Here is a 27105-nt window from a genome sequence, read left to right on the forward strand (position 1 = left end):
TATGGAGAACTCTGTGGTGCCCATAATACTGTATGGAGGACTATGTGGTGTCCCCATAATGATGTATGGAGGACTATGTGGTGCCTATAATACTGTATGGAGGACTATGTGGTGCCTATAATACTGTATGGAGGACTATGTGGTACCCATAATACTGTATGGAGGACTATGTGGGGCCCATTATTCTGTATGGAGGACTTTGTGGTGCCTGTAATATTGTATGGAGCACTATGTGGTGCCTATAATACTGTATGGAGGACTATGTGGTACCCATAATACTGTATGGAGGACTATGTGGGGTCCATTATTCTGTATGGAGGAGTATGTGGGGCCCATAATATTGTATGGAGGACTATGTGGTGCCCATAATACTGTATGAAGGACTTTGTGGTGCCCCCATAATACTGTATGGAGGACTGTGCTGTGCTCATAATACTATATGGAGGACTATGTGGTGCCCATAATACTGTATGGAGGACTATCTGGTGCCCATAATACTGTATGAAGGACTATGTGGTGCCCCCATAATACTGTATGGAGGACTATGTGGTGCCCATAATACTGAATGGAGGACTATGTGGGCCCATTATTCTGTATGGAGGACTATGTGGGACCCATAATAATGTATGGAGGACTATCTGGTGCCCATAATACTGTATGAAGGACTATGTGGTGCCCCCATAATACTGTATGGAGGACTATGTGGTGCCCATAATACTGAATGGAGGACTATGTGGGCCCATTATTCTGTATGGAGGACTGTGTGGGGCCCATAATAATGTATGGAGGACTATGTGGGGCCCATTATACTGTATGGAGGACTATGAGGTGCCCATAATACTGTATGAAGGACTATGTGGGTGGTGCCTCCATAATACTGTATGGAGGACTGTGTGGGGCTCATAATACTATATGGAGAACTATGTGGCGCCCTATAATACTGTATGAAGGACTATGTGGTGCCCATAATACTGTAAGGAGGACTATGTGGTGCCCATAGTACTGTATGAAGGACTATGTGGTGCCCATAATACTGTACGGAGGACTATGTGGTGCCCTATAATACTGTATGAAGGACTAAGTGGTGTCCCCATAATACTGTATGGAGGACTATGTTTTGCCCATAATACTGAATGGAGGACTATCTGGTACCTATAATACTGAATGGAGGACTATGTAGTGCCCATAATATTGTATGAAGGACTGTGTGGTGCCCCCATAATACTGTGTGAAGGACTGTGTGGTGCCCATAATACTGTATGGAGAACTATATGGTGCTCTATAATACTGTATGGAGGACTATGTGGTTCCCCCATAATACTGTATGGAGGACTATGTTTTGCCCATAATACTGAATGGAGGACTATCTGGTACCTATAATACTGAATGGAGGACTATGTAGTGCCCATAATACTGTATGAAGGACTGTGTGGTGCCCCCATAATACTGTGTGAAGGACTGTGTGGTGCCCATAATACTGTATGAAGGACTAAGTGGTGTCCCCATAATACTGTATGGAGGACTGTGTTTTGCCCATAATACTGAATGGAGGACTATCTGGTACCTATAATACTGAATGGAGGACTATGTAGTGCCCATAATACTGTATGAAGGACTGTGTGGTGCCCCCATAATACTGTGTGAAGGACTGTGTGGTGCCCATAATACTGTATGGAGAACTATATGGTGCTCTATAATACTGTATGGAGGACTAAGTGGTTCCCCCATAATACTGTATGGAGGACTATGTTTTGCCCATAATACTGAATGGAGGACTATCTGGTACCTATAATACTGAATGGAGGACTATGTAGTGCCCATAATACTGTATGAAGGACTGTGTGGTGCCCCCATAATACTGTATGAAGGACTGTGTGGTGCCCATAATACTGTATGGAGAACTATATGGTGCTCTATAATACTGTATGGAGGACTATGTGGTTCCCCCATAATACTGTATGGAGGACTATGTTTTGCCCATAATACTGAATGGAGGACTATCTGGTACCTATAATACTGAATGGAGGACTATGTAGTGCCCATAATACTGTATGAAGGACTGTGTGGTGCCCCCATAATACTGTATGAAGGACTGTGTGGTGCCCATAATATTGTATGGAGAACTATATGGTGCTCTATAATACTGTATGGAGGACTATGTGGTTCCCCCATAATACTGTATGGAGGACTATATAGGAGGAAAATTACTTTTTAAGGGCTGCACTGCTGGTCAAGAAGATCCAATGGAGATGATGAGGTTGAACAAAGAGCAGTTTTATTGATCAAACCTGTTTCAAAGTTGAACAAACTCTTTCATAAGGAAAAAAACACAATGCTTTTACGTGCTGATTCTTCTCTCTGGCGGGGGATAGTTTGGAGCCCCCCATCCTAAACATTGGACTGTTGGCTGATCGTTCCGTTATCGGCAGGTCCAGCCAACTTTAGTTTAATGTATTTGGGGTCCTTTACTAACACACATTTGTTAGCTTAGCAAAAAGTAGAGGGATGTATTGCAATATAAATGCAGGATCAGACTTCGCTGAGCACTTACCAGTTGATTGACATTTCCAGTCTGGTTTAATATGCACATTTTGCAAAATTCCTTCCCGTACTTATAATAAAGCTGATCAGACACCTATTGGGGAAAAAAAAGTAATTTGGCATTTTGGTATACTTGCTAACTCTTATGGAACGTCCATGAGGTGAACTCTTGGGGGAAACAGGAGACCTCCAGTACTCTTGGAAGAGTTGGCCGATCTCCTGGGTAGCACTTCTTGTATGAAGGCGTCACGAAAGAGATCTGGAGGGGGTATGGCCTGAAACATTGTGGGAAAAAATAAATTTGGTGCTGCGTTTTAAGCACCGCATGTACTGTCATCACAAAATGACTTGCCAGACAATTTCCAAGGGTGTTAGAGAGGTTGTCTCACCAGGACAACTCATTTCCTTATGTATTGTTAAGACATATGGATATCAGAGGAGGGTTCCATGCATATCAACTTCCCAGAATAGAGTCCCTCTGCCCATCCATGTATTAATTGTCTGATCATTTATTTGCTACATTTGTATGTTCAATGGCAACTAACCCTGGTGTAGAGCTGATTTCTGATTTAACATATTGTGAGGTTGGTTACAATGTTAAAGCAGATATGTCATCAAGTTTTGCAGCACAAACGGCTTATATTATTAACTATAAATTTTAGAGGTGATGAGGCAGGTGTACTTACTTTGATCGTCCAGGTCAGAATGGCTGTATAATCCTTTTTAAAAGTATCCATTCAATCTCCACCCACCTATCGTGAGTGGCAGCTCCTTGGCGTCCTTCCTGGACTGATTGAAAGACTAGTTAGGTAGAGATTGAACACACCTGTGCTCCTAGGCTTCTTCACTTTGGACCTGGACTCATAAAATGCTTATTTTTATGTCACGAATATTCAGCCATTCTGATATAATTCTAATAGTAAGTACACCAGCTTCATCAGGTTTATGAGATCTGTTCAATAATTAATTCAGTTTGCATTGTAAAATCTAGTTACAAATCTGATTTAAAAGGAGCGGCCTTAAGGAAGAACAGTGCTTGTGACACGCACACTTTCCCTAGTGGAATGCATTGGCTTTACTACTATTCGTGTAAACCTATCATTCATGTAAACCTACCATCTTAAACTCTGTTACTTCAGTTTCCAAACGAGGTGCAGCATAAATGAGAGTGGACACATTCTCAACCAGGTTTGGGTCCAGATGTCTGCAAAGGAGTGAAAAACTATATAAAACTACTGAAAAGTAATAAAAAAGGGTGCTAAAATACACTCCTCAACATTAAAATTACAACACCAAGAAGGAAAAGCTGTGGGATTATGGAAATCACAGGATGGATAGATATGTTAATGATATGTAACTGATGAGAAAATGGAAACTATATTTTAAAAACCTCTCGATTCTTTATTATGGAGTATGAGTGCCACATGCAGAAATCCCCGCACTTACAACATTGGCTGATATCAATGAGGTTATTAATGGTTGTTTGAGGAATGTTCTGCTTCATTGAATGCACTTGGGCAAATCATCAAGATCCACTGCTGACAGCTCATTTTGCAAATGCCAACCAATGACATCCAAGATGTGCTCCATGGAAGACAAGTCTGGCGACTCTGCAGGCCATGGTAGCACGTTTCTCCAAAGTGCGCTGCCACGGCCTGCAGCATCTCCAGACTTGTCTTCCATCGAGCACATCTGGGACGACATTGATCGGCAGGAGCTGACACTGTGGATCTTGATTATTTAAGTGCATTCAGCGTGGCAGAACAATCCTCTGATAACCACTGCGACTCTGGTGTAATGGAAATGTGTTTAGGGGAGTGACGGATCACACATTTCTTTCTTGATCTCTATCCAATGGACCTATTGGCATTGACAATCAAACTGTTCCCCATGACTGTGCTTAGTGCACAAAGTCCATGCAGACAAGCTTGGGAGAGTTTGGTGTGGAAGAACATGACCGGCTGCACAGAGCTGAGACCTGAACACCATCCAACACCTTTGGCGTGAACTAGAATGGAGATTGTGAGCTTGCCCTTTCTCCAACCTCCGTGTCTGACCTCACAAATACTTTTCCAAGAAAACTTTGTCTTATATCTTTTGAAGAATTTGGACATACTTCTTTGCTAGGAGAGCAGTATGCTGGATGACCACATCACAATGATATTGCAGGCTATCCATCGCATGGATGAGTTTTTCTTCTCGAATTACACTCAGCACCTTTGTCCTCGCTCGTTCTTCCATTCCATCAGCTAAGTATTGTGCAATTTCCTTCCTCATCATATTTACAGTCATACCTGTGGGGACAAAGGTAGCATACAAGTGACACACTGAAGCGGAGGCGTCTCCATGAATGTCTTAATGGACAGACAGTACTCACCCTTATTAGTTTGCACCTGAACGAGTTTAGTTTTCACATTTGTAAGGGAAGTCACCAATTTTTCAGATTTATACCCTTTTCCTAAAAAAGTGTTAACTTTCCCTGGAAAAAAAACAAACAACAAAAAACAAAGGCGTGCATTTATTAAACTCACTGTAGATACTTGCTCAAAATAGATCTTATACAAGTGCTTTTCACTAAATTAGAATATCATCAAAAAGTTAATTTATTTCCGTTCTTCATTATAAAAAGGAAAACTCATATATTATATAGGGTCATTACAGAGTGATCTATTTCAAGTGTTTATTTCTGTAAATGTTGATGATTATGGCTTACAGCCAATGAAAACACAAAAGTCATTATCTCAGTAAATTAGAATAATTAACAAAAAATTAATTGCTTCAAGAGTCACCACTCACAGACATATCCAGGACATGGGCTACAAGTGTCGCATTCCTTGTGTCAAGCCACACATGACCAATAGACAACACCAGAAGCGTCTTACCTGGGCCAAGGAGAAGAAGACCTGGACTGTTACTCAGTGGTCCAAGGTGTTTTGAGATGAAAGTAAATTTTGCATTTCATTTGGAAATCAAGGTCCCAGAGTCTGGAGGAAGAGTGGAGAGGCCACAATCCCAGCTGCTGGAGGTCTAGTGTGAAGTCTCCACAATCAGTGATGGTTTGGGGGCCATGTCATCTGCTGGTGCAGGTCCACTGTGTTTTATCAAGACCAAAGTCAGATCAGCCGTCTACCAGGACATTGTAGAGCCCTTCATGCTTCCCTCTGCCGACAAGCTTTTGGGAGATGGAAATGTCATTCTCCAGCAGGACTTGGCCCCTGTCCACACTGCCAAAAGTACCAATACCTGGTTTACACACAACAGTATCACTGTGCTTGATTGACCAGCAAACTCGTCTGACCTTAACCCCATAGAGAATCTATTATAGAGAATCTATGGGGTATTGTCAAGAGGAAGATGAGAGACCCCAGACCCAACAATGCAGACGAGCTGAAGGCTGCTATCAAAGCCACCTGGGCTTCCATAACACCTCAGCAGGGCCACAGGCTGATCGCCTCCATGCCACATTGCCGCATTGATGCAGTAATTGCGGCACAAGGAGCCCCGACCAAGTATTGAGGGCATTTACTGAACATACATTTCAGTAGGACATTTCGGATTTTAAAATCATTTTTCAAGCTGTTGTTATAAAGTATTCTAATTTACTGAGATAATGACTTTTGTGTTTTCATTGGCTGTAAGCCATAATCATCAACATTAACAGAAATAAACACTTGAAATAGATCACTCTGTGTGTAATGACTCTATATAATATAGGAGTTTCACTTTTTGTATCGAAGAACTGAAATAAATTAACGTTTTAATGATATTCTAATTTAGTGAGAAGCACCTGTATGTGGGTGCTAGGAAAAAAAAAGCTGTGACTCTTTACGAGTCTTAATTCATACATGTGCTGGGCTATACGACTGGCTGATTGTAGCTATCTGAACCCACTAATTACATTTTTGGTACCTACCACCATGTATAAAAGCCACAAGGAAGAAGACACAATGTGCTTCCCTATGACGAAAGGTACAAGAGATCTGATTTATTTTTTTATTACGATTTGGCACCTCTGGTTAAGATTGAGTGGACTACCGCTTGAGAAAGACCCATTTGTATGCTAGGGTCAAAAAGTTGCTTCCTATTTCTGCATCTACGAAGACTGAATAAATGGAATTAATCTTATTTGGATGCTGTCGTCATCTTTGCCTTTTGAATTGAACTTTGCTGATGATTGGGGATCATCCTTGAATTGGTGGACTCGCATGTTTTGGCTGAGGATTAGTTGGTACTATCCCACTATAACACTTGAGTGGTCAGACTTGTGCCTATGTAATGTTTATGACATAAATACTTTCAATATGGCATAACCAGGGTTAGGCCCCCTTCACACATCTTGGTGATGCCGCTCCTGGAAAATCCAGTACTGGTGAGATCCGTGGTCTGTGTCCGTGTGCTATCCGTGTGAATGTATGTGACATCCATGTGAAATGTCTTACGCTGCGAGCGGTGATATCAGTAAGGTTACCGCAGTTCATAGGCAGGCTCACACAGAGGTTACCGTAAGAACCGCTGCCTGTGACCAACAGTAACCTTAATTACGTCACCGCTCATCACTGCAGCAGCATTCCCATGCTAATGTCAGTGTGTCCTGGCTGCCGAACTGAGCGGTCCCATTTCTCATATCACATCTCAGAGCAGCATTCAGATATAACAGAGTTGTGGATCGTCGTGGGACCTCCTTATTATGGAATTACGGCGGACAGGTGAGTATAACCAGGACTGTGGAGTCGGTAAGCCAAACCTCCAACTCCGATTCCTTAATTTCCATGACACCGACTCCATGACTACGACTCCCTCATACATAGCTCAGGTTTAAGTGATAAATTTACTGTAGCACAGATTCATCTCAGCTAAAAGTCTAGACCCTTAGATCAGGAATAGGACAGACATTTATAGGACATTTCATAACTTTCCCAAATTCTTATGAAAAAATATTCCCCACAAACTGCATTGAACTACTGTACCCAATTTATTATATATTTTAGGAGTCGGAGTCAGTCCATTTTATACCGACTCCGACTCCATCGCTGGCCGCTCACAGGCAGCACGTGACCCCTGGATGCAGCCGGCTCTGACATCCGCTGACGTCACGACAAGTCCAGGGTGCAGCCGAGGGTCCCTCTTCCGCGTTCCACCGGTGGCTGCTGGGTTGTGGGCGGGGTTACCCCCCATGTTACACCCGGCATCCACCGCGCGCTCTCCCTGTCCCCATTCATTGGGAAAGCGTGCGGCGGATGCTAAGTGTGACGCGGGGAATAACGCCGCCCACAACCCAGCAGCCACCGCGGGGACCCCAGCGCTGAGTCACGCCTCACTTGATGTGACGTCAGTGGAGGGTCACGTGCTGCCTGTGAGTGGCCACCGATAACGCCGCTCGCAGGCAGAAACAGTGTGTCACCCCAGGTCTGGATGCCACAAACTTGTAAGGCTGTGTCTGAGAGCAGGAGGGAGGTTCTCTGGTCATGGACCATTTGCATGCCGCACCTCCTGTCCCAGGCCAGTAGGGAGAGCAGGCTGCACCTATAAAAGCTGGAATTGAGGGCAGGGTTAGGGAGACCAGGACCCACTTCTGAAGCATCCAGAAGGGTTCCCAGAAGAGAGGGACAGGTCAGCCGCAGCTGAGGAGTCCAGGAGGCAAAGGAGGAACAGAAAGCCAGGGACAGAGGCGACGAGAGCCGGTCCTGGCAGAGAGAGACTACACAACCGGACACTGGGGACCGAGGCTGTCAGGGTTGCAGGTCCTGCAGCAGATAACCAACCCGCAAGGGATTTCAGGTCCCTTGTCCTAAGAAGCCTGGAGGCTCCGCCACACAGAGGGACCGGTACAGCACGGAGAAGCTACAGGTACCTAAGGCCCGAGTCGCAAGCCATACAGGCGTAGTAGACGGCAAGCTCAGGGACGTGGGCTATCATACCACTAAAGGGGGAGATAGTCAGCAAGGGCAGAGAGAGAACGGTAGGCCTACCCACTCACCCTGACCAGCGGAGCTCGCCCGAATGCCCTCAGACACCCAGGTGCATTCCTACCCTGTACTCCTGGTGGGTCTGTGATAAGATCTGCAGTAAAAGACCCTGGACTGCATTATTGGACTCTGTGTGGTTACTGCTGCGCCTGCACCATCACCCCCAGCATCCTATTACAAGCCCTGAGGCTACACTTCTCCCATGGGGAGTTGTACTATTCCCTGCTGCATCCCCAACACCAGCTTCAGCGGTCTGCCTTGCAGCGGCGGTACTCCCTGACCGCAATCTACGGGTGGCGTAGTCGGACATTACCTAAAACATATAAAAGACTGCCACTGGTCTGACCACCCTGAACCACGGGACCGGGTCGCCACTACTACTCCCAGCATTGCCTTGAAGCCCGGTCCTGAGTGCCCCACGGCCCAGGGGGCGAGGCAGCTTTGGCGTAGTTGGCAGGATTGTGACCAACCCGCCATAAACGGGTATTGCGTGCCTGAAAAAGACTGTACACGTACCTTAAAAAGAAGTTTCCCACCATCGGGAGCAGTTTCCTGCCGTTTTCAGCCGTCTCCCGCCATCTTCAGCAGTTTCTCGCCATCTTCAGCCGTTTTCCTGCCATCTTCAGCCGTTTTCCCGCCATCGGACACCATCTTCAGGACGCCGCGCGGGAAGAAGAGGGGCGTGGACGTCCAAAGCGCGCGAGACTTGAAGCCCCGCCCTATGCACCGACGCTGCGCAAGGTCCTGGAAGGGAGAGAGAGCGACGCTGACGTCACCAGGACGCGACGCAAGGTCCTAACACAGAGCAGCACCAGCGGAGCCGCGGCCTACAGAAGAGGATCGTCGGAAGGTAGGCCACGCTTAACTAGGGGGGAGGAAGATGACGGACGCGGAGGGGCCCTCTACAACCGGCGGGGCTGCAGCAGCGGTGATACCGTTCTCTATGCCCTACATCCCCGGAGCAGCCTGGCTACCCCAATACTCAGGGGACCCCCATACCTTAACTGACTTTATTGAAAGACTGCACAGTTTATTCAAAGTTTATCCCCTGACAGAAGAACAGAAAGTGAGCATTCTGACGGGGCAGCTCACCGGTGCAGCCCAGCGGGAAGTGAAATCATGGTCAGATGAGGAGAAAAGGACAGAAAAGGACATTCTGACCCGGCTGCGGAGTACCTTTTATACCCGTACCTCAGCAGAAATCAAAATGCGGTTCTATGGCTGTAAGCAGCGGGCCCAGGATAGTATCAGAGACTATGCCTTGAACCTGCAAGAAGCCCTGAGAGCTATCAAACAAGCTGACCCTGGTAGCGTGCAGGACTCTGATAAACTGTTGACTGACCAGTTCATAGAAGGTCTGCTGTCCAGCGCCCACAGAACCCAGCTGCGCCTCATGGCCCTACAGAACCCCAATTTGACTTTTGCGCAGTTCAAGGATCGGGTCATCCGGGTGCTCAGAGAACCCGGAGCAGGTGGCACGGTAGCTTCCCGGCGCCCTGCCATCACTTACCACCAGGGGGCAGTGCCCTACCCCGCAGACCTTGTGGGGGCTGATGCACAGGCCCTAAATCCATCCCAGCCTGCAGACCTGCACCATCAGGTCCAGGAGCTAACAAAGAGTGTGGCTGCATTAAGCAGGACCGTACAGTGGTTGCAGGTGGAACCGTCAAGACCAATCGAGCTGGCCTCCAGTCCAGAGGATGTCCCGTGGCGTTGACAGAGGAGGATCCCGCCGTTCAGAGGGAGGCCCGCCGACCGCTACACTGAGGATGGACAGCCGATTTGCCGCCGTTGCAGTCAGCCAGGACACATAGCAAGGTACTGTACTTTAAATGGGTCCGACCTGGGGCAGAGGGCCAACCCCCAGGCATAAGGTCATCAGGCCCGTCTAATTGGCGTGATAAGTACGTGGGGGGACGCCCGGTCTTACCCGTAGTGCTGGACGGTATCCCCATGAGTGCACTGCTGGACACCGGGTCTCAAGTGACTACCATCCCCTACGTACTTTTCAAGCGGTACTGGAGTGACGCTGACATAACCCGCTACCCAGACGATGACTTAAGCATCATTGCCAGCAATGGCCAACCCATGCCGCAGGTGGGGTTCAGAGAGATGACCATCAAGATTGGTAAGGTGGAACTGCCGGCACAGGGGGTGATCATTGTGGACATTGACCATCGTGAAAGTCACCCTAAAATAACTGTAGGTACTAATGTAATTGAAAACTGTCTTTCAGAAGTAATTGTGATTTTACAGCAGGTGGCGATGAATGCGAGCTCCAGCCAACAGAGGGTCCTCCAGAAAGAGATAAGAGCCCTGATGAGACGGCAGCAGGTAGAACTGTCTGGTGGTGAGATCGGTAGCATAAGAATGAGTGACCCATTCCCCATTTCCATGCCTGCCAAAAGTGAAATGATGATCTGGTGTCAGACTGCAATCGGGTTGAGAGGCAGAGACTACTAAGCCATGGTAGAACCCATGTACTCAGACAGCAGGCCCACCATTTTGACAGCCCGGGGGGTGGTTGATGTCCGTCATGGGAGGGTGCCCGTTCGCATTCTCAACATTGGGAAGAGGGAGGTACACCTACCCAGGTACGCTACACTTGCCAAACTGTTTGCTGTTGAGCACAAAGCTATCAGGGCCGTGGAACCGTTGCCTCCATCTCCACAGGCGGAGGGTAATGGCTCCCAGAAACAAAAGGAGGACTGGTGCCAGAAACTCCATGTGGGTGCTGACTCCACTCCCCTGCACCAAAAACAAGGAGTCTACCGGGTGGTTCAGGAGTACAAGAGAATTTTTAGTAAGCACCCGCTAGACTTCGGCAGAGTGAAAGGGGTAGAACACCACATCCCCACGGGGAGCCACCCACCAATAAAAGAGAGACACAGACCTGTACCCCCTGCACATTATCAGAACGCAAAGGGCATGCTAAGAGAAATGAAAGAAGCTGGGGTCATTAGAGATAGCGGTAGCTCCTGGGCAGCCCCCTTAGTTCTGGTAAAAAAGAAAGACGGTACCATGAGAATGTGCGTGGACTATAGACAAATCAATCGTATCACCCATAAAGATGCGTACCCGTTACTTAGGATAGAGGAGTCTTTAGCAGCTCTAAAATCAGCTAATTTCTTCTCTACTTTGGACCTTACTAGCGGGTACTGGCAGGTTCCTGTGGCAGAGGCTGACAAGGAGAAGACCGCCTTCACCACCCCGATGGGACTGAGCGAGTTCAACTGTATGCCCTTCGGGCTCTGCAACACACCAGGGACCTTCCAGAGGCTGATGGAATGCTGTCTAGGGCACCGAAACTTCGAGACGGTCCTCCTTTACCTGGACGACGTGATCGTCTATTCGAAGACTTACGAGGACCATCTAAAGCACCTGGCCGAGGTGTTCGAAGCCCTGGCAGGCTACAGCCTGAAAGTGAAGCCTTCAAAGTGCCACCTGTTAAAACCGAAGGTCCAATACCTAGGACATGTGGTGAGTGCAGAGGGAGTAGCCCCCGACCCCGACAAAGTTACAGCCATCAAGAGCTGGCCAAGCCCCTCTAACATCAAGGAAGTGAGGCAATTCCTCGGGTTGGTAGGCTACTACCGAAGGTTCATCCCCGGGTTCACTAAGATGGCAGCCCCTATGCAGGACCTCCTGATAGGGCAATCTACTTCCAGAAGTCACAAGCCACCCTTCAAGTGGGACAAGCCGGAAGAGGAGTCCTTCCGCCAGTTGAAGATGGTCCTCACGGGGGATGAGATCCTGGCCTACCCCGATTATGGCCAGCCTTTTATCCTCCACACAGATGCCAGTAATGTGGGGCTGGGAGCCGTACTGTCACAGAACCAACAGGGCAGAGAAAGGGTGATCGCGTATGCCAGCCGGAAGCTGAGGCCCACTGAAAGAAACCCGGAGAACTACAGCTCCTTCAAGCTAGAATTCTTGGCAGTGGTATGGGCCGTCACAGAACGGTTTAAGCATTACCTGGCCTCCGCAAAGTTCACCGTGTACACGGACAACAACCCGTTGACACATCTGGACAATGCAAGACTAGGTGCCCTAGAACAGCGGTGGATGGCCCGGCTATCCAATTATGACTTCACAATCAAATACCGGATGGGCAGAACCAACACCAACGCAGACGCCCTATCAAGAATACCCCACCTACCTGAAGGAGAAGACGACTCGGAAGAGCTGGAGGAAATAGAGCTCCCTGCGTTCCACCGGTATGGGGCCACTCAGCATTCTCACCGGGTAAGAGACAAAGACTTAACCACCGTCATGTTCAATCCCTTATCCCACCACGGCTGGGCTGAAACGCAAGATAGCGACCCTGCAATACGCCTGGTGCAAGACATGTTAACCCAGGAAGACGCTAGCCCTGGCCCGGACGCTCCAGAGGAAGCCAAGCAGATATGGAAGGAGAAAAGCAGGCTATTCCTCTACGAGGGTAAGCTGTGCAGAAGGCTTGTCAACCACTGGACGCACGAGCTGACCTGGCAGATAGTGGTCCCAAGGCGAGATGCAGCCATGGTCCTGGAGGCCTACCATGACAGAGCGGGACACTTCGGGTGGAAGAAACTGGAGTTCCTACTGAGAGAGCAGTTCTACTGGGTCGGCAGGAGAAGGGCCATCGAGAAGTGGAGCAGGGACTGCGGCCCATGTCACCTCAGAAGGAAGGACCGTACCAGCCAGCAGACACCCTTGAGGCCCATCGTCACCAGGCAGCCTCTTGAGCTGGTAGCTCTGGACCATGTGAAATTGGCTCCAAGCCGGTCGGGCTACGTCTATGCCCTGACAATTTTGGACCATTACTCCCGGTTCCTGGTAGTGGTTCCTGTTAAAGACCTGACAGCCCAAACAGTGGCCAGAGCCTTCCAGCAACACTTCTGCCGTCCACATGGGTATCCGGAACAGGTCTTGACAGATCAAGGTCCAGTGTTTGAGGCTGAAGTATTCCAGGAGTTCTGCAACCTCTACGGCTGTAGGAAGATTCGGACAACGCCTTACCACCCGCAAACCAACGGGCTGTGTGAGAAGATGAACAATATCGTCATTGATCTCCTCAAGACGTTACCCCTGGAAGAACGCAGCCTGTGGCCAGAGAAGCTGCCAGACCTGATTGACTTGTACAACCATATCCCGGTGAATGCTACAAATTGCACCCCGGCTTACCTGATGCGAGCAAGACCAGGTAAGCTGCCGATCGACCTGGAAATGGGAGTCCTGACACCTGAGGACACCTCCCCAGACGCGGACTCGGATACGGAACGGCGGCTACAGTACAAGAAGGTACAGGAGAGTGTGGAGAGGAGTCTGGCTCAAGCGAGAGAAAAGCAAGAAAGGCTCTTCAACCAACACACCCCTGCTGGTCCCCTGGAACCTGGTGAGCAGGTCCTGAAGCGGAAGAGAAGGTTACACAAGCTGGATGACCAGTGGGAGAGAGACCCGTACACAGTACTGCAGTCCGACCACGACAACCCGAAAGTATGTGTGATTACCAAGGATGGAGGAGAAACCACTAGCACCGTCTCCAGAGACCACCTAAAACGGTGCCCCGAGCAACTACAGAGTCCAAGTGAAGATCAAGATGACCTTGAACCCGCAGAGGACAAGGAAGAGATGATCAGCACAGTTCTCGGAGAGTTCCCCCGGACCTGGACTCAGATAAATGGCGCAATAGTGGTACCCGTCCTACACTTCCTTCAGCCTACCCAGCAGGAGCCTACAGGAGGACAGGAAGAACAAGAAGAGCAAGCGGCCCCAGAGGCGGAAGAACCCACGCCAGCAGCCCAGGAGAGTCAACCCTCTGCTGACAGTGAGCCTGCCATGCCTGCGGTAAGCCAAAGGACCCGCAGACAGCTGCCTGCCCTGCCTGTACACCCAGCTAGTAGCTGTACCCTCAATGATAGTGGGGAAAGCCAGGTTGGTCCACCACCAGACAATGGTTTAAGGAGGTCAACCAGGAGCACTAGGGGTCATACACCAGCTCGCTGGAGGATATAGTTTGTCTAGATATATGGACTGACAGGTTATGAACTTTGGATAACCGGAACTGCCTTGTAAATAGTTGCACTTGGTGCCTCTTGCGAAGACGGCCATGGAAGAAAAACCAGTCTGGCGTGGTCCCGAGTGGTCCAAAGTAGTTTGCTTCGCCTTGCAGCCACGCCCAGGGCCAACGTTTGGGGTTTGCTTTGGACAGGTCCCCGCACCGGTTGAGGCTTCGCCTTATTGGGTGAAATGGACACCCGGTCACAGGCCATACTGTGACCTAAAGAACTCAATATGTGGTGTTGTTTGTTATTTCTTTCTCTGTTGTGTTTATGTTATAATTTTTACCCTGTATCGTGTTTCTTGTTTAGTCCCGGAGTACTAAGCTTTCCTAGGGGGGAATGTGTCACCCCAGGCCTGGATGCCACAAACTTGTAAGGCTGTGTTTGAGAGCAGGAGGGAGGTTCACTGGTCATGGACCATTTGCATGCAGCACCTCCTGTCCCAGGCCAGTAGGGGAAGCAGGCTGCCCCTATAAAAGCTGGAACTGAGGGCAGGGTTAGGGAGACCAGGACCCACTTCTGAAGCATCCAGAAGGGTTCCCAGAAGAGAGGGACAGGTCAGCCGCAGCTGAGGAGTCCAGGAGGCAAAGGAGGAACAGAAAGCCAGGGACAGAGGCGACGAGAGCCGGTCCTGGCAGAGAGAGACTACACAACCGGACACTGGGGTCCGAGGCTGTCAGGGTTGCAGGTCCTGCAGCAGATAACCAACCCGCAAGGGATTTCAGGTCCCTTGGCCTAAGAAGCTTGGAGGCTCCGCCACACAGAGGGACCGATACAGCACGGAGAAGCTACAGGTACCTAAGGCCCGAGTCGCAAGCCATACAGGCATAGTACACGGCAAGCTCAGGGACGTGGGCTATCATACCACTAAAGGGGGAGATTGTCAGCAAGGGCAGAGAGAGAACGGTAGGCCTACCCACTCACCCTGACCAGCGGAGCTCGCCCGAATGCCCTCAGACACCCAGGTCCATTCCTACCCTTTACTCCTGGTGGGTCTGTGATAAGATCTGCAGTAAAAGACCCTGGACTGCATTATTGGACTCTGTATGGTTACTGCTGCGCCTGCACCATCACCCCCAGCATCCTATTACAAGCCCTGAGGCTACACTCCTCCCGTGGGGAGTTGTACTATTCCCTGCTGCATCCCCAACACCAGCCTCAGCGGTCTGCCTTGCAGCGGCGGTCCTCCCTGACCGCAATCCACGGGTGGCGTAGTCGGACATTACCTAAAACATATAAAAGACTGCCACTGGTCTGACCACCCTGAACCACGGGACCAGGTTGCCACTACTACTCCCAGCATTGCCCTGAAGCCCGGTCCTGAGCGCCCCATGGCCCAGGGGGCGAGTCAACAGCACCAGGAGGTAATTAGATAGAAGCTTCTATTTATCATTAAAACACATTGACATATTTTTAAAAGTACTGGACAACCCTTTTAATTCCCAACGTGACCCCTTGCCGCAGACGCAGACTTAGGAGCCCCACCAGGGACCCTGAAGGCTCAGCAGGAATCCTCCCAGCCGCCCTGCTGCGGCGGGAGCGAGCAGGCCACGGCCTGTTCCGGTGGCGCAGCCTGCTTCTCCTGGATCTGCAGTCGCAGAGATAAAAGCAGTGGGCACACCTGGCGATGCACCTGTCGGGGTGCCTGCCAGGAGGAACAATAGAGGACGTCGCCAGATCACGAAGGGTGAGGTGGTGGGTGGGCCACACGCTGGTGAGGAGACGTGGCATAGCTGTTACAGGTTTACCGTGACAGAAAGGCGCCAGAAGACTACTGCGTCTGATTCCTCCCAGTTTTGCACTCATTAGAAGCCTGTCACTTGCATATGAAATGATTTCTTTTAGCAGTGCAGGGGTTAATCTACTACTGAGAGCTTTTGGAAGCTTCACAAAGTGATGCTCTCAGCTGTTCACTGTTAGCCACTCCCCTCTCCTATATATACTGGACTCTGGAAAGCGCTCATTGACACCCCAATTTGTGTGAGGTTTAAGACCAAGGGAATCCTGGTCTGAGTCCTCTGAGGAGCCCATGCAGTTGGTCTTCCGTAGGCATAACACTACTCGACAACTACTACTATAACCACTACTAGACAACACAGGGTGAGGGTAAAATAGCGTGGCAATACTTTTTTGAATCACAAAGTGGACAATAAACACATAGAACAGTCCCAGCATATACCCAAGGTACAACATTACACAGTCTCACCCTTCCGCTCCACCTGCCTGGGATAGAACAGCTGTGACTTTGGGACTTTCATGGCCAACTACCTCAACCAGTGGCCCCCCGCTTCTGGCGTGCCACCACAGAGAGACGGTAGCGGCAACCTTAGGAAGCTAGCAGTCCATCGAGGTACAAGGCCAGGAGACCCCAGGAGTGTCCCACCCTGGCCTCCCTGAGAGTTTTCATGGGGCCAGATGACCAGCTGGTCCCAATCTGGCTTCTCCAAATGTCTCCATGGGTTGCAGGCGACCGGTGGGTCCCACCTGGCAACCCCAAACAACATATCCATGGGGACAGGTGACTTCATTGTCCCAACCTGGTCTCCCCAAATGTATCCATGGTCTCTCTGATGGTCAGTGGAGCAGTGTCTCTCCTTGATTCAGCTTTCACAGTACAGACACCCCTGTTTATATTTACAACTGTGTAAGGTCATCAGTCATAGGTTGAGGGGAAAGGGCAGGGCTCAGATCTCATTGTTTGAGCATTTGATAAATTTGCATAGTTTGTCCTCCTGTCTTGTGAGTCAACAAGCCACAAGCCACAGGGTCCACACAAAGCTTAATCAACATATTTAGTAAACATTCATTGTTCACAGACCCAAGAGGAGACAACAATCAGGGTTATACAAATAATCGTATGTCCTTCTTGATCAGCCACAGAAAAACACATACATTTACAAGTCAACATGAACACAATAGTGTATTACTCTTGGCTTAACTAATCTAATCGTCTGGCTTATTAAGATTATTAAACTGTATCGTCACAGCTGTTTTTCTGCATCTGCCATTGGCCCTCTGCATAGAATTGATGGAAATATTAAATGCTACCATGTACAAGGATATACTGGAGAATGTAATGCTGTCACACGGTAAATCTAAATAGGTAGGGGGTGGAAATTCCAGCAAGACAATGATCCAAAGCACACATCCAATTTAGTCAAAAATTGGTTAGTAAAGAAAAATGTTCGCTTGTTGCAATGGCCAAGCCAATCACCTGATGTAAACCCTATAGAGCACCTTTGGGATGAGTAAGGGCGACGAGCTGGGGCCTGTATCCAGAGCAATAAAGATGGATTGTTTGCAGATTTGCAAATGGAATGGAGCAAGATCCCTCAGGATGTCTTGAATACGTTACTAAGTAAATAGTAATAGTACATATACTGTAAATAAATTAGGGTATTTAGGACTTTTTTTTTATAAAAAAAAATTAAAAACATCCCACCGCGACAAGGTGTACCCAATCGGGACAGTCCTATCCTGTACTATTAAAACCTCACCTTGTATCAGACAACCTCAAAGTATATAGGGGAGGAACATGACAGGGGTCCGACTGGCCATGGGAATCTATATAAATGAAATGCCTAGCTCAAACAAGGGAGCCACACCTGTGTTTGTACAAAGTACAAGAAACTACAGCAAAACCCAAAAAATTAGCCACAGCATAAGTTGGTATACATGCAACATATAAGAGCATGTTCACACTGTGGTCATTTAACAGACAAAACCTAACAAAGAAACAAAATGAAACCATATTGAAAACATATGCTCAGCTCAACCGAGTGTGCACCTATGTGGGTGGTTGATAGAGAAAGAAGTCGACTGACCTCTATCTAAGGGCTATGAGCACCCTAAAAGTTGAAGAAAGGGTACATATCAGTTGCTTAAAATGAGAACTCTTTTGGAGTCAGGTGTGAGCTGTACTATTAAAGGTCTTTCTAACCCATATAAGGGGACCAATAATATAATTCATGTAAGGTGGGGGGTTGTTATAAATTTGTCATTGGGGCTCAGGATCTTCAAATTAAACCTCATAAAGATTTTTTAGTGATATTATGACAAGTTTTCCAAAAAACAACAGTAACTTTGTGCCCTGCATTTATGGCAATTACAGCCCCGATATATTCCATACAGTGGCCACCTATATAATCAGTATATCCTATGAATAGTGTAGTAGCTTACCAGAGTCCATGGCTGTGATGTCACATAAATGGTATAAATCTCTTCCAGACACCTATATGTCAGCCGGCTCCTTCTCTTATAGTCTGCAGATTAGATCCAAAGTACTGAAAGGGAATGTGAGTGCACAGTTGTGAAGGTTTATATATCGCCAGTCACTGAATTTGTCATGTTATATACTAGATGTGAAGAACTATGACTAAAGATAAACATCAGTAAGGAGGAAACTAACAGGAGAATTTCACCTTTTACCAAGTGAGTCAAGTCAACACCTGAATTCCAGAAGTAAATCTCAGTCTCTTTACTTGTTACACCAGGTGAGATTCTCAGCAGGCTGTCTGACGCTAATATATTTTGATCAAGCCTATATAGGCAGTGCGAAATATAGACAATCAGATAATAGAGTCAGTTACAATTAATTCTTGCTGAAGACTATAGATAATATTCTCAGATCCTGGTTTTCAAAATATATGATTACTGTCTCTATATATCTCAGAATGTCAGCTGTTTCTGACCACAAAGATAACATCTTTCTACTTTTCAGTCATGCTATGACCTTTCAGTAAACCTATATTTTCTATAAGGATTCAATCTCTTATTAATGAGCATGCTGAATATATACATAAATGACATGGTTGTTACAAAAATTACTATAACAGAGACTAACGGGGGTTGCAAGGGTGGAGGTGTTGACACAGTCAATACACTAAGCAGGAGGAGGGAGAAAGAATAATAAAATACTGCTGTAACATCACTGCCAGCATCCCTGCATGGCTTCCCACCCCCCACCATGCAGGGACACCGACTTACCACTCTAGGCTGTGCAGTATGTTCCCTGTCCTCTGCTTGCTGTGTGCAGTGAGCACCCAGTCCTCTGCTTGTTGTACATTTTTCCTGGCTGCGTTCTTAGGGTGGCCGCGCCTGTATTTCCTGATTCTTAAAGAAGCAGTGCGCTCATTCCTAATGTATGCCCAGTCTATTGCTAAGAGGCATTGGGTACTTAAAGCACCTCCACCTCTTGGGAGATTCCTGAACAACATTCTCTTTCAGTGTGTTTGTGCAACTTCTGAGTTGCCAGGTCCTGTCCTGTTCCTGCCACCATGGGGGCTGAATACCCAGGCCTGAACGCTGACTCTGTTTGTATTTGTGCCTGTTCTTGTCTCTATTAGAACCTATCCCTGAACCTGTTTGTATCTGTGTCCGTTCTTGTTTGTATTAACTCCTATCCCTGTACCTGTTTGTATTTAAGTCTAATCTCTCCCTATAACTCCTTTGTCCGCACCAGTACCTATCTCTAAAACCTGCCGTATCTAAACTAGTGTCTATCTTTAAACCTGAAGTATCTTAACCAGTACCAATCTCAAAACCTGCAGTATCTGTGTGTTATCCCCGGAGCTAAGGGCTTTGTATGGATGGAATAACCCTCCAGTATGTTGGGCATGGGTCGGAACTTCTCTGTGGTCCCTGGTCACGAGGTCGGTGGTGCCCGTACTCAATGCCTGGCGCTGTAGAGTCACATTATTTAAAGGGACGCACAGGGGTTAAACGTCGCTGTTCCTGTCCCCTTTGATGGTGTGCAGTGTGGTTGACGTTCCCCATGGTGACAGGGGAGAGGGCGGATCATAGAGGAGTCCGAGGCAGGTGCGCTTTTCAAGCAGAAGATCACTTTACTTGTTGCACACAGCCAACAAGGGATTTACACAGCCACAGATGGTGCAGAGCAATCATGTGCAGATGACACGGTGCTGTAGGCAGGCATTTAGCGACAGATAAAGGGAAAACGGCAGATGAGAGGCGCGGTATTAAGCAAGTGTGAACAAAGCCCATCCTGTTCTCCAAACTGAAATGATAGAAGTTCCTTTCTATCCCACTGAGTTGGCATGCCCCAGCAGACCCCTCCATCCCTGCTCCCTCTGACCTTCATGTTGTTGTAAGATTCCTGTTCTCTCCAGTACTCACCAGGTCCGTACTCCTCCTGCATTCACAACGTGTAGGCCAAGGTGCTGTGAAGACCAGGGAATTCCCTCGACCTGGATGGCTCTACTCCTCAGGAAATCCTACGGCTTTTCTCCACTTAGTCCATCTCTAAGCGACCTGCTGTTAGGGGAAAGGATATTAATCCCCTCACATGTTCCTCATGGCTGCTACTCCTTCTGTCCCACCTGTAGAACTTCTCTAACTATACACTCACACTAAACTATATTGTGTCTTACTTTTGTACACTATTACCCCACCCAACAACTATTCTCTTGGCAACCTGCCTTGGTGAAGATGTTAACTGTTTCCTTACAACAAGCATAATAAGTGCTGACTCACAATAACGTCAATACAGTATATTAAGGCTATGTGCCCACGATGCAGAAATGCTCCGGATTTTTCCTGAGCGTTTCTGCTTCTCCCTGGCAGAAAAAACACATGCGGATTTTACATGTGTTTTTCCTGCCAGGTAGAAGCGTTTGTCAAGCGTTTTTGCATGCATTTCTGCATGGGGGTTAACAAGCGCTTTTCCAAGCGATTTTAGCATCTCTTGGAAAAGTGCTTGACAACTTGGTCACACTATATAAATACATGTAAACGGCATGGATTTATATAGTGTGACCAAGTTACGATGCTTCAAATGCAGCATCAATAGTAAAAAACAACAAAAAAAAAAACATTATACTCACCTTCAGATGGCCCCCGGCGTTCCTCAGCGATGCGTCCGGTATCTTCGGCGGCTCCCGGTGCTCTAAAAAGGACCTTCCATGACGTAATTTAGTCAAGTGATGGTCAGGCGACCATCACCTGACCGCTGATGTCGGCGGTCGCGTGACCGTCACATGACTAAATGACGTCACGGAAGGTCCTTGCAGACCACCTCCAGAAGGCAAGGAGACAGCAGCACCACTCAGAAGAGACCGGGGGGCGCCGGAAAGGTGAGTATAAGGTTTTTTTTAATTTTAATTATTTTAATTCTGTTTTAATTACAGGTACTATGGTACCCACGTCTGGAGGAGAGTCTCCTCTTCTCCAGACCCGGGTACCATAAGCATGATATCCGCATGTGCACGTGTAGTCATGCGGATTCCATGCGTTCCAATGCAAGTCAATGGCGGCTAAAACACCACGATTCCGCAAAATAATTGGTAATGCTGCAGATTTTTACGCAATGATAATCCGCAGCGGAAATTTCCGCAGCATGTGCACAGCACATGCGGATTATCATTGGGGAACATTGCAGACCTTCTACCAAGCGGAATTCCCGCTGCGGAAATGCTTAAAAATGCAGTGGACACACAGCCTAACAGTTCTTTTACTTAGTAATACACTCTAGGGTATTACATCTGAACCAGTCCCTATCCCTAATCTGTTGTTTCTGTGCAACATTAGTGATTTGTGTGAACACTTGCTACTTCTTAGTAAGTACCCCGTGTGAACCTGACCCTGTCTGTCATGTTGGTACCTGCAGTTCCCTGCTTGTTCACACCTGCGGTTCTCTGCTTGTCCGCACCAGCGGTTCTCTATTTGTCCGCACCTGTGGTTCCCTGCTTGTCCACACCTGAGGTTCCCTGCTTGTCCGCACCTGCGGTTCCCTGCTTGTCCGCACCTGCGGTTCTCTGCTTGTCCGCACCAGTAGTTCTCTACTTGTCCGCACCTGCGGTTCCCTACTTGTCCGCACCTGTGGTTCCCTACTTGTCCGCACCTGCAGTTCTCTGCTTGTCCGCACCTGCGGTTCCCTGCTTGTTCACACCTGCGGTTCCTTGTCTGGCCGCTCCTGCGGTTCCCTGTCTGGTCGCACCAGCGGTTCTCTTCTTGTCCACACCTGCGGTTCTCTGCTTGTCCGCACCTGCGGTTCCCTGCTTGTCCACACCTGCGGATCTCTATCTGGTCGCACCAGCGGTTCTCTGCTTGTCCACACCTGCGGTTCTCTGCTTGTCCGCACCAGCGGTTCTCTGCTTGTCCACACCTGCGGTTCCCTGCTTGTTCACACCTGCAGTTCCCTGTCTGGCCGAACCTGTGGTTCCCTGTCTGGCCGTACCTGCGGTTCACTGTCTGGCCGCACCTGCGGTTCCCTGCTTGTCCCCATATGCGGTTCACTGCTTGTCTGCACCTGCGGTTCCCTGCTTGTCTGCACCTGCGGTTCCCTGTCTGGCTGAACCTGTGGTTCCCTGTCTGGCCGCACCTGCGGTTCCCTGTCTAGCCGCACCTGCGGTTCCCTGCTTGTCCGCACCTGCGGTCCCCTGCTTGTCCGCACCTTCGGTTCCCTGTTTGACCGCACCTGCGGTTCCCTGCTTGTCCGCACCTGCGGTTCCCTACTTATCTGCACCTGGGGTTCTCTGCTTGTCCGCACCTGCGGTTCTCTGCTTGGCCGCACCTGCGGTTCCTTGCTTGTCCACACCTGCAGCTCCCTGTCTGGCCGCACATGTGGTTCTCTGCTTGTCCGCACCTGAGGTTCCCGGCTTGTCCGCACCTGTGGTTCCCTGTCTGGCCGCACATGCTGTTCTCTGCTTTTCTGCACCTGCGGTTCCCTGCTTGTCCGCACCTGCGGTTCTCTGCTTGTCCACACCTGCGGTTCTCTGTCTGGCCGCACCTGCGGTTCCCTGCTTGTCCGCACCTGCGGTTCCCTGCTTGTCCGCACATGCGGTTCCTTGCTTGTCCGCACCTGCGGTTCCCTGCTTGTGCACACCTGCAGTTCCCTGTCTGGCCGCACCTGCGGTTACCTGCTTGTCCGCACTTGCGGTTCCCTGTCTGGCCGCACCTGCGGTTACCTGCTTGTCCGCACCTGCGGTTTCCTATTTGTCTGCACATGCGATTCTCTGCTTGTCCGCACCTGCGGTTCTCTGCTTGTCCGCACCTGCGGTTCCCTGCTTTTCCGCACCTGTGGCTCTCTGCTTGTCCACGCCTGCGGTTCCCTGCTTGTCTGCACCTGCGGTTCCCTGCTTGTCCGCACCTGTGATTATCTGCTTGTCCACACCTGCGTTCTCTGCTTGTCCACACATGCGGTTCCCTGCTTGTCCACACCTGTGGTTCTCTGTCTGGCCGCACCTGCGGTTCCCTGCTTGTCCACACCTGTGGTTCCCTGCTTGTCCGCACATGCGGTTCCCTGCTTGTCCGCACCTGCGGTTCCCTGCTTGTACACACCTGCAGTTCCCTGTCTAGCCGCACCTGCGGTTCCCTGCTTGTCCGCACCTGCAGTTCCCTGTCTGGCCGCAGCTGTGGTTACCTGCTTGTCCGCACCTGCGGTTTCCTATTTGTCTGCACATGCGATTCTCTGCTTGTCCGCACCTGCGGTTCTCTGCTTGTCCATGCCTGCGGTTCCCTGCTTGTCTGCACCTGCTGTTCCCTGCTTGTCCGCACCTGCGGTTATCTGCTTGTCCACAACTGCGTTCTCTGCTTGTCCGCACATGCGGTTCCCTGCTTGTCCACACCTGCGGTTCTCTGTCTGGCCGCACCTGCGGTTCCCTGCTTGTCTGCACAAGCATTTCCTGCTTGTCCGCACCTGCGGTTCCCTGCTTGTCCACACCTGCAGTTCCCTGTCTGGCCGCACCTGTGGTTTCCTGCTTTTCCGCACCTGCGGTTCCCTGCTTGTCTGCACCTGCAGTTCCCTCTCTGCCCGCACCTGTGGTTCCCTGCTTTTACGCACCTGCGGTTCCCTACTAGTCTGCACCTGCAGTTCTCTGCTTGTCCACACCTGCGGTTCTCTGCTTGTCCGCACCTGCGGTTACCTGCTTGTCCGCACCTGCGGCTCTCTGCTTGTCCACACCTGCGGTTCCCTGCTTGTCCGCACCTGCGGTTCCCTGCTTGTCCGCACTTGCAGTTCCCTGCTTGTTCGCACCTGCAGTTCCCTGCTTGTCCGCACCTGCTGTTCACTACTTGTCCGCACCAGCAGTTGTATGCTTTTTCGCACCTGCAATTCCCTGCTTGGCCGCACCTGCGATTCCCTGCTTGGCCGCACCTGCGATTCCCTGTGTGGCCGCTCCTGCGGTTCCCTGTCTGGCCGCACCTGTGGTTCTCTGGTTGTCGACACCTGCGGTTCCCTGTCTGGCTGCTCCTGCGTTTCTCTGTCTAGTCGCACCTGCGGTTCTCTGCTTGTCCACACCTGCGGTTCTCTGCTTGTCCACACCTGCGGTTCTCTGCTTGTCGCACCTGTGGTTCTCTGTTTGTCCGCACCTGCGGTTCCCTGCTTGTCCACACCTGCTGTTCCCTGCTTGTCCACACCTGCAGTTCAATGCCTGGCCGCACCTGCGGTTCCCTGCTTTTCCGCACCTGCGGTTCCTTGCTTGTCCGCACCTGCGGTTCCCTCTCTGGCAGCACCTGTGGTTCCCTGCTTTTCTGCACCTGCGGTTCCCTACTAGTCCGCACCTGCGGTTCTCTGCTTGTTCGCACCTGCGGTTCCCTACTTGTCCGCATCAGCGGTTGTATGCTTTTTCGCACCTGCAATTCCCTGCTTGGCCGCACCTGCGGTTCCCTGTCTGGCCGCTCCTGCGGTTCCCTGTCTGGCCGCACCTGCGGTTCTCTGCTTGTCGACACCTGCAGTTCCCTGTCTGGGTGCTCCTGTGGTTCCCTGTCTGGTCGCACCTGCGGTTCTCTGCTTGTCCACACCTGCGGTTCTCTGCTTGTCCGCACCTGCGGTTCCCTGCTTGTCCACACCTGCGGTTCTCTGTTTGGCCGCACCTGCGGTTCCCTGCTTGTCCGCACCTGCGGTTCCCTGCTTGTCCGCACCTGCGGTTCCCTGCTTGTACACACCTGCAGTTCCCTGCTTGTACACACCTGCAGTTCCCTGTCTGGCCACACCTGTGGTTCCCTGCTTTTCTACACCTGCGGTTCCCTGCTTGTCCACACCTGCGGTTCCCTCTCTGGCCGCACCTGTGGTTCCCTGCTTTTCCGCAACTGCGGTTCCCTACTAGTCTGCATCTGCGGTTCTCTGCTTGTCTGCACCTGCGGTTCTCTGCTTGTCAGCACCTGCGGTTCCCTGCTTGTCCACACCTGCGGCTCTCTATTTGTCCACACCTGCAGTTACCTGCTTGTCCGCACCTGCGGTTCCCTGCTTGTCCGCACCTGTGGTTCTCTGCTTGTTCGCACCTGCTGTTCTCTGCTTGTCCGCACCTGCGGTTCCCTACTTCTCCGTACCTGCGGTTCCCTAGTTGTCCGCACCTGCGGTTGTATGCTTTTTCGCACCTGCAATTCCCTGCTTGGCCGCACCTGCTGTTCCCTGTCTGGCTGCTCCTGCGGTTCCCTCTCTGGCCGCACCTGCAGTTCTCTGCTTGTCGACACCTGCGGTTCCCTGTCTGGCTGCTCCTGCAGTTCCCTGCTTGTTCGCACCTGCGGTTCTCTGCTTGTCCGCACCTGCGGTTCCCTACTTGTCCGCACCTGCAGTTCCCTACTTGTGCTCACCTGCGGTTCTCTGCTTGTCCACACCTGCGGTTCTCTGCTTGTCCACACCTGTGGTTCTCTGCTTGTCCGCACCTGCGGTTCCCTGCTTGTCCACACCTGCGGTTCTCTGTCTGGCCGCACCTGCGGTTCCCTGCTTGTCCGCACCTGCGGTTCCCTGCTTGTCCGCACATGCGGTTCCCTATTTGTCCGCACCTGCGGTTCCCTGCTTGTCCACACCTGCAGTTCCTTGTCTGGCCCCACCTGCGGTTCCCTGCTTTTCCGCACCTGCGGCTCCTTGCTTGTCCGCACCTGCGGTTCCCTCTCTGGCCGCACCTACGGTTCCCTGCTTTTCCGCACCTGCGGTTCCCTACTAGTCTGCACCTGCGGTTCTCTGTTTGTCAGCACATGCGGTTTTCTGCTTTTCAGCACCTGTGGTTCCCAGCTTGTCCACACCTGCAGCTCTCTGCTTGTCCACACCTGCGATTCCCTGCTTGTCCGCACCTGCAGTTCCCTGCTTGTCCACACCTGCGGTTCTCTGTCTGGCCGCACCTGCGTTTCCCTACTTGTCCGCACCTTCGGTTCCCTGCTTGTCCGCACCTGCGGTTCCCTGCTTGTCCGCGCATGCGGTTCCCTGCTTGTCCGCACCTGCGGTTCCCTGCTTGGACACACCTGCAGTTCCCTGTCTGGCCACACCTGTGGTTCCCTGCTTTTCTGCACCTGCGGTTCCCTGCTTGTCCACACCTGCGGTTCCCTCTCTGGCCGCACCTGTGGTTCCCTGCTTTTCCGCAACTGCGGTTCCCTTCTAGTCTGCATCTGCGGTTCTCTGCTTGCCTGCACCTGCGGTTCTCTGCTTGTCAGCACCTGCGGTTCCCTGCTTGTCCACACCTGCGGCTCTCTATTTGTCCACACCTGCAGTTCCCTGCTTGTCCTCACCTGCGGTTCCCTGCTTGTCCGCACCTGTGGTTCTCTGTTTGTTCGCACCTGCAGTTCTCTGCTTGTCCGCACCTGCGGTTCCCTACTTGTCC

At 50.2% G+C, this 27105-nt stretch overlaps 1 protein-coding gene across 4 annotated transcripts in view; it reads right to left on the minus strand.

The window, feature by feature from the left end:
• Nucleotides 1-20982, minus strand: part of LOC141175855 (uncharacterized) — a 60647-nt gene extending 39665 nt beyond the window's left edge. The window contains exons 1-6 of one of the 4 annotated variants that reach the window (XM_073659809.1): nucleotides 20687-20978; nucleotides 18731-18834; nucleotides 4919-5020; nucleotides 4658-4835; nucleotides 3658-3745; nucleotides 2552-2635 (exon numbers count right to left, since the gene is read on the minus strand). In XM_073659809.1, coding sequence (XP_073515910.1) covers nucleotides 2552-2635; nucleotides 3658-3745; nucleotides 4658-4835; nucleotides 4919-5020; nucleotides 18731-18740 — 462 coding nt within the window. In that variant the 5' untranslated portion in view covers nucleotides 18741-18834; nucleotides 20687-20978. Of the gene's footprint in view, nucleotides 1-2551; nucleotides 2636-3657; nucleotides 3746-4657; nucleotides 4836-4918; nucleotides 5021-18730; nucleotides 18835-19537; nucleotides 19686-20686 lie in introns of those variants that run through there. The other 3 variants (XM_073659810.1, XM_073659811.1, XM_073659808.1) reach the window with 3 other exon arrangements.
• Between the last annotated feature and the right edge of the window lie 6123 nt (nucleotides 20983-27105).

The sequence above is a fragment of the Phyllobates terribilis genome, unplaced genomic scaffold (assembly GCF_046119375.1).
Source record: "Phyllobates terribilis strain yellow unplaced genomic scaffold, ASM4611937v1 Scaffold_14__1_contigs__length_39327217, whole genome shotgun sequence".
In the NCBI taxonomy this organism is placed as follows: domain Eukaryota; kingdom Metazoa; phylum Chordata; class Amphibia; order Anura; family Dendrobatidae; genus Phyllobates; species Phyllobates terribilis.